The 7,852-nt window shown below is 48.8% G+C and overlaps 1 protein-coding gene across 1 annotated transcript; it reads left to right on the top strand.

The window, feature by feature from the left end:
* Nucleotides 1-2,161: 2,161 nt before the first annotated feature.
* Nucleotides 2,162-4,750, top strand: FSST1_001827 (leucine-rich repeat domain-containing protein; the record flags this gene model as incomplete). The annotated part of the gene is made up of 2 exons (XM_083227758.1): nucleotides 2,162-2,194; nucleotides 2,252-4,750. 2 exons carry the CDS (start codon nucleotides 2,162-2,164, stop codon nucleotides 4,748-4,750), a joined length of 2,532 nt encoding a protein of 843 aa, XP_083092009.1.
* Nucleotides 4,751-7,852: the final 3,102 nt, after the last annotated feature.

Here is a 7,852-nt window from a genome sequence, read left to right as displayed (position 1 = left end):
TAAGAGATGACGGAAAATCCATGAGTCAAAACGACAGAGTTGAAATGTGGTGGTACAGGGGACGGATTGGTTGAGCGAGAAGCATTGACGGATGCGCTGGCTGGTAGATGAAGGTTGATGCGAGCAAAGCTAAGCAGGCGCAGGGTTGAAGAGCCAGGGCCATTGTGTGGTCGATGTCGTTATCGTTGTTAATTGTAACTATAGTTATTATCAGCATTTCGAATAATGCTTGTATCATAGATTGCGACTGGAATAGGAGCACAAAAGTGAATGATGTTGGGCTCCAACAGACTACACTGGGCGTACAATGACATCAAGCGAGAGAGGGCGACACGACTCAATCTGCGTCTCTGCTGCAAGAGACTGAAGTGCCAAGCTCTGTATGTAGAGAACAGTTCAGAAGCCGTCGCTGATGATTCTTCTGAATACCCTGGCTGGACCGGGATTGTTCGCAAGAGGTAGACTTCAAGATCCAAGGGGTCCACACATCAACGAGAGAGAGAGAGCGGAGCATCTCATGAGTAACTCCACCATGCTGGTCACTGGTACTTTGCACGACGGGTGCGTGCCCCCAAAGGAGACCACCCCAGGTCCAATCAGCCGCCCGTGCGACTGCTGATGAACCAGCCAGCCTGCCGGGGTGTGGTGTTTAGTGGACAGAAAAAAGTCGAGAGGGTGTCCTCGAGGCCAGGAAAGTGTGCGAGGTGAGGTGTGAGAGGTTCCAGTGAGAGACCTGCGCGTGCCCGCTGGCTGTCCGTTCTGTCCTGTCCGCTCCGCTACAGAGAACGATGAACCCGCTGCGATGGGAATTGAGGAAACCCCGGCCCCGTCGAATTACCAGCGTAAATCAGTGGGCGAAGAAAAGATTCCCATTTCTCCCATCTGATCCTGTCCCGGCCGGGCAGTCAAGTTAAACCAACACCCCCCCTGGCTAGGAAAGTTAGTTATCGTCCATCTGAACGGGTCTCTTGCTCTTCCATGCACGGCACCCACTTTTAGACTTACAAGGAGGTACTTAGTCTACCTAGGCCCCAATTTGGGACCCTTTCTCTGCGTTTGCGTCTGCTTCTTGTCCTCCTCCTACAATCCACTCCGACGTCGTCGTCGTTCTCGTCCTTCAACCTCGATCATCTCGACGGTTCCTCGAAGCTACAAAGGATTTTTTTGGGCTCACAATCGAAATTTTCGAGACTTCACAATCGGTTACTTTTTGGATTTGGTCGGACGGATTTGATTGCAAGAGCTGCTGCTGTGCTTGCGGCTGTTTCCCCTCTACACCATCACAGGTCAGTTCACGATGTTTCTCTGCAATTTTCTTTCTCCTCTCCTCGTCGCATCCCCGTTGAATCAACACTTGCATCTTGACATTGCCCGGGCTTTCTGCGAACCTGTCCATTATCGCTGTTGTTCTTCCATGGTGAAGGGGGAGGTGACTGTGGTGAAAGCGAGTGGCTTTTCCTCGGCTGCCTGCTCTGCTTCACAACTCTTTCGGCTACCAACCAACCTGCAAACTTAAGTCCGTTCGTTGTATTCGTCCACCTTGTCATCCTTTCCCTTCTGCAACCTTGCGTCCTTGTTTTTCGACCTACACTTTTTTCCAGTGCTCTGCTGCAACTCGGCGACAGAAAGATTTCGTGTTTGAAGGTACAGCCAAGTTGATTGTGATTCTTCTTATGGCTGCTTTCTGCCTCTCTTGCGTGACTGCTGCTATCAGCCATCTCCCCAAATGCTTGTGACCACGGGTATACGATCGCGATCCATCATGCATTTATACCTGAACAAACTATCAACGACAAGTGAAGAAAGAGCACGGATGTGCCACAGCAACAGAAAGCCATTGCATTTGGTTGCACGCACTCAATACACTCGTTCATTTTGCTCCTCGCTAGCATTTATCTCTTGCGTGCCAAAAAGCCTGGAATCAAAGAGATTGTGCTAGTCACTCAAATTTCAACTGCTTTGCAATTTGTACTTGTCGAGTTTCAAGTGTGACATGTCACTGACTTGGCTGTGAAATAGGTCGACACTACAGTCCCTCGATCCTTAATATCGTAGGCAACTCCGCCCTCGAAAAAGTTGCTTATACATCCTCAAATCTCGGACCATACATTTATACCTTTCCCGGGACGATCCCACTTCTATGTGTAGAAGCCGATAAATCATGGATTCAGAAGACGGAGAACTGTTCATAAAGGTATGCCATATCTTGTTCCCGTGCACTAATCATGGCGACTGACATTTCTGTTCTCAGCAACTTGCCGGTTTCGTACGAACGCACGAAAAGGCTTTAGCCAATGCTCTCCAATTGCGCCGCCAGGTTCGACATAAGCCATCTCAAAGTACCGGCTCAGCGGTGTTGCTATCTCAAACCTCGACTTCTCTACCCGAACGACCCTCTACATCAGCCTCTACATCCAGTTCGCTCGCAGCCGCCTTGTCGCTCGGATCTCTCAGTTTCACATCGCATAATGTCAAATCTGCAAAGTTGGCACTTACACCCCATCATCTGTTCTACCTTCTCTCTCGTTTCGAAGAACTCAGTATCAACGTTGGTCCTATGAAGGTCCGCCTCGAGAACCTCCATGACAGTTCATCATCAGCCAACTATGTTTCGTTCCTCAGCAACACCCAACGATCCAGGAGCAAAGGCTCAGATATCGACTCGATACACTCTGTCTCGAGCATGCGAAGCGTCATGTCGGGCATGTCTGCACTGTGGTCGAGCTTTGGTATCGGTGCTAGCATCTCCGCCGCTAGAACAGAGCGTCAAAAGGCTGCTCTTGAAGCTGACATGAAGTACCTCTATTCCGCTTTCACCAAAATCCCTTGCTTGAAATTGGCACCTGATTGGCGCGCTCGTTTGATTCGCGGATATGAGGAGTTTCCCTTCGATTCGGCCGTTCCCCTCTATGTTTTCAAGAACTTGCAGGCTCTCGAAGTCAGCAGTATTGACTTCCGACAGTTCTTTGGTTGGGACCGTCTTGCCGATCAGCTACGCTCGTTAACACTCAGACGTGCCGGTATCGAAGACCCTGCAGACATTCTGATTGACATTGTGCTGGATGATATGGACAAACGCCGCAGACGGGTATCCAAATCCCAATCTTCCCCCACGTCTGTTTGGGCAGGTAGCGGCAGCCCTCGTCGCAATGTTGCCCACCCTGAGCTCAACCGTGCAGTGTCTGCCCCGAGCTCCCCGGGCCCTCATATCGATATGAGGGTTGGTTCAATGACTCCAAGTGAACATGCTATTGAAGAGAGCAGCCGAAGGCAGTCTCTAAGCAAAGAAGACGAGCACAATGACGAGCCACAAACCTCACACAAGCCCTCCCGCCCCAGGAGCAGTTCACCTCCGCGTCCAACAAGCTCCAGAACCCAGTCACACCCTATCCGGGGAAACCATCACCGCATGAGGCGATCTGGATCTGGAAGCTCTCAGTCCAGTCTGTCCGATTCTTGGACTGGTCATCATCACTCTCGTGGCAGTTCTGGTAATTTACTTGTAATGGGAGTTCTCCCCGCCTCCAAGTGGCGCTTTCTGAGGCATTTAAGCTTGGCTGATAACTCGATGACATCCATTCCACGCAACAGTCTTGCACCTCTTTCCAACACGCTTTATTCTCTCGACATTTCCTCCAACCTCTTCAGCCAGGTCCCTGACAGCCTTGCTACTTTGACTGCCCTCCGAGCTCTGAACTTGTCTCACTGCATGATCGACTCGCTTCAATCTTTGACACGCAATCCTCTCCCTGCTATCACTGCTTTGAATCTCCGGGCCAACAGACTCCAAAGTCTTGCTGGCGTGGAGAAACTGGTCCCTCTAGAACGACTTGATTTGAGAGATAACCGCTTGGTTGACCCAATGGAACTTGCAAGATTGACTGGCATTCCTGATATACATGAGATCTGGGTAGAGGGAAATCCTTTCGCTCGGACTCACAAGGACTACCGAATCACCATCTTTAACCTCTTCCGCAAAGCCCCTGGCTACACGGAGGATGTGATTATCGATGGCAGCGGCCCTAGCTATGTCGAAAGACGTTCTCTAGTGGACCGACCACCTCTGCCTGAATCCATCCCTGTTGTTAAACCACAGGCTCCCGAGGTGCCTACAGTTGATGTGAGCAAGCCGACCGTTGTTTACAACATTCCCACGGAATCAACTGTTCTTCGGAAGGAGCGTCCCACCCCTAAGGCTGTTATGAGCGAAATCAACACAAGCTCGACGCGCCGCCGAAAGACACCAAAGAGACGAATTGTTGATTTGGCTACTCCTGAGGCTCCTCCTTTCCCTACTCCCGTTGATGTTCAGGCCGTGAGGCCACCCAACGCTGCGCTTGTCAATGATGGAAACTACCGAATTTTCCAACAACCTGAAGCTCAACCTTTACCCGCAGCTGTTTTGTCACCGAATTCACTCGCCGTCACTTCTCCTGAGGTACCGCGAATTGACACCAATATCTTCGCAAATATTCCTGCCATCTACTCTCCAAGTGATGATACTTCTAATTGGACAGAGCCTCAGGACTGGGATGCTGGTGGTGAAATTTACCGTCAGAAAATCGAAGCTTTGCGAAACAGTGTCGGCAATGGCTACCTTTCGGTTCTGAGTGAAGAGAGCTGGGCCCCCGACCGCCCATTAGATTATTCTCCGCCCAACATCCCATCCGGTACAGTCATGCACACAGCGCATACTCCCATACATACTTCTCAAACTCAGCCCATCCATAGTGGCCGAACTTTGGGCTAGGTGCAAGATGAGACACCAGCAGAACTGCGCGTCAAGGAAAGCGGTCCTCAAATGATACCCATATACCCTCTCTGCCGTGGAGTTTGCTGGACTCCTCGGTATGATTCGATTCTCTGTCTTGCTTGGCTCTGAACACCCAAGCTTGACCACATTTGTGTTTTACGTTTTACTGGCATTTGCAATGATATCACGGAGCATAGCGAGGCGGCGTTCTGAGCAGAAGGCATATCTGCATTGTTTAAGCATTCGGAAGCAACGTAAATGTTTCTTACCCCCTTGTTCTAGAGATTTCATTTTTTTTCGAGAGCCTCTATAGAAGGAAAGGGTTTCGTTTTCGGGAATGCCTGTCACTCTCTTCCCTGCCTAGGCGGAAGAAGAATCTATATCTGTTTTTAGTTTGCACATTGGAGTCTGGACAAGGCGTTGATAGGGCACGGGCATTTGCTCGTTTGCATTCTTGGTTTTATATGGCATGGTCGGAAGAGAAAAAAAGACTTGACGCGTGGTCTGAAAGTCATACGATCTGTGGTTGCTATAGTGAAGCATTGGAGATTGTTTTAATACACGAAAATCATTGATTTGTTTAGTTCATTTGCGTGTTGCCTCCGATTGCCAACATGTCCGTTACTGTTTCGAATGTCGACTAACACCATGTGTTGCTACATGGTATTGATACTCTATAATCGCACGTAGATACGCCCCCTGGATGTTCTCAGAGGTCAGCCATCGGGCTTATTGAACCCCCCTGAAGGAAAATGACCCTTTCATGTTCCGGTGATGCCGTTGCTGAAGAAGCCCAAGAGATTGGAGCGGCCTATTGGCTGACGTGACCAAGTCAGCAACCACAAGTTTCGCATGACCCTGTCTTAACCCGACGCCACAGAAATGAAGGCCAATCTTGGGGCAAGTTGTAACTAAATTGAGCGTGAATCAACGCGCGAAGCGCTGCATTTGGCTGACATGGTTCCTGGCATAGCTTAGAGGCTTAAGATGGTGGGATGGATGTAGACGGTACTTGGCGTTTGGAGAAGCGGGTTGGTGAAGAAACAAAAGTTTTGGAGGTGGTGTAAGTTTAGGACTTGACCAATTGTTTGAAGTTGAGAGGCGTCGTCATTCCAGGGCGCGGACAACTGTAGTAAGATGTGATATTGTAGCCATGATTAAGCGAGGCTTGGGTGAGTCCTGTCTCAGAGATGAATTCTTACCACAGAATTGAGGTCATTCGCGATGAGGCCTGTCATGTGCTTAAGTTTGATGCAAAAAGTAGTCCATCGAAAGACAGAGAGAAGAACGTCAAGGAGTGAAGCGTGACGATATTCACGGTAGTCGGCTTTCATTAGGTGAAAGTTGGACTGACTACCTAGGAAGTGGTCATATTCGTCTGCTTCAGTTGAAGAAACTCTTGCCTTATCAAGTCTTCGGTTGGCTTGTCTGTGCCTTGTTGTCAATTGACAGAGGCTTCAGGTTTTCTGTTTATCTCGCAATTCTCTGATTGCCTGACCACTCACTACTAGGTAGGTGGGAATTAAAATAACATCTACAACTGGCATCAAAGTCAGTCGTCACTGGCGTCTAGCATGAACCTAAGGGCACACGCTATAGCACTACAAACCGATGCATAACTAACAACCAAAGATAGTAACATTCACTGGCCGCTCGTAGGTAGGAATAAACTAATGTACGAGTATAGTAAGTGCTACGAAGTAGGCAGCAAACGGATCCGCTGAGATCGTGCCCGTTCTGGGGCCGCTTGGGTGGATCGAGAAGGATAGTCCCGTCAGGGATAGTACTAGGGTCGCTAGATCTGAGGCCATCGTGAATACGGCAAAGCTCTCATGCACGTATCGGTCACGTAGTTTATGAAGTTTTAATCCGGCTTCGGTTTAGTCGTCTACAGTGGCTAATAGTACAGCATTGGAAATGCTGAGTTAGTTTTTCTGCTTCGCATGGGTGAATACCTAAGATGCCTAATCTCACAATGCCATTTTCTATAAAAAGACCGACACGTTGAAAAGGCGGTAACGTAGATCTATAAGGAGCCTTTGACAGTTCGCTTACACCGATATCCGAGTTAATCAGAGTGGACATGGCATGGGACCTAGAAGCGGACCCTAGATCCGTCATTGACTCAGACCTTGCCTGAGAAAAGATGTTCCTGCATGGCCAATATTTATAGATTTATCAAATGCCATGGGTTTTGTTTCTTCAGTTTCAACACCAAATGTTGATATTGAAGCAAAATTTGGCAATCACAAAAAAAAACACATCAACCATATTTCAGTCTAGAAATCATACGTCATTTTGGGGCTATTGGAGCTGAATGGATTCTGCTACCTATTACATAGTTAGAGCTACGAGTCGTGTCAGCTACGATAATCAATACAATAATGTCATTCATTCTAACTAACGTAGATCTTGTTTCCCCACGTATCAAGATGCAACCTGGAAACCTTAAGCCTGAACAAGACTAACACAAGTGAGCTGCAGCCTGCAGGAGGTACACTACTGGGCAGCAGAAAAAATGGCTTCCTAAGTCTTGGGGTATAAAAATAAGTAGTCCAAGAACTATGGCCTAAGGGTCATAAAGTGACCTACTAATTTCGTCTCTTAGGCTTCCAGCGGTCAATTTTTCTGATACCCTGGGGGTACATTAAGTCTCAGGGCTAGAGTCTATAGAAATTATAACCCAGACAGAGTGTCGCTTGGAACATCCACAAACAGTCGAATGTTTTTTGTCTACCAAGCTATTCCCTGCTGACTAAACCGCGCCAAGCCCCTGCTCTACAAGTGGCCCGTGCCTGCTTCGCGTTCAGGATCGTTGCCCCGAAGCAAAGCCGCCAGCCGATTCGACGTCACGTATCTCCTGAAAGTCGCGATTTCTATCAATATTCCACCAGCCCGGCCTCATCTCGACTATCGATCCCGTCGTACTCCGTACAGAATTATTCTCTGCGTGTATGGTTCCTTTCAAATGATCGGTGACCCTGCCAAGCCTCCAACTGAGCCGGCGCGCCACCTTCTCCCTGACGCGATTAATCATCCTCATCTACCGCCAACAACACATCGAGTCTCGTATATACATCTTCGTTGACCCCCTTCATG

Source organism: Fusarium sambucinum, chromosome IV (genome assembly GCF_050947815.1).
Source record: "Fusarium sambucinum isolate potato_lamoka chromosome IV, whole genome shotgun sequence".
NCBI classification, from domain to species: Eukaryota; Fungi; Ascomycota; class Sordariomycetes; order Hypocreales; family Nectriaceae; genus Fusarium; species Fusarium sambucinum.
This window is presented reverse-complemented; position numbering and strand designations above follow the sequence as displayed.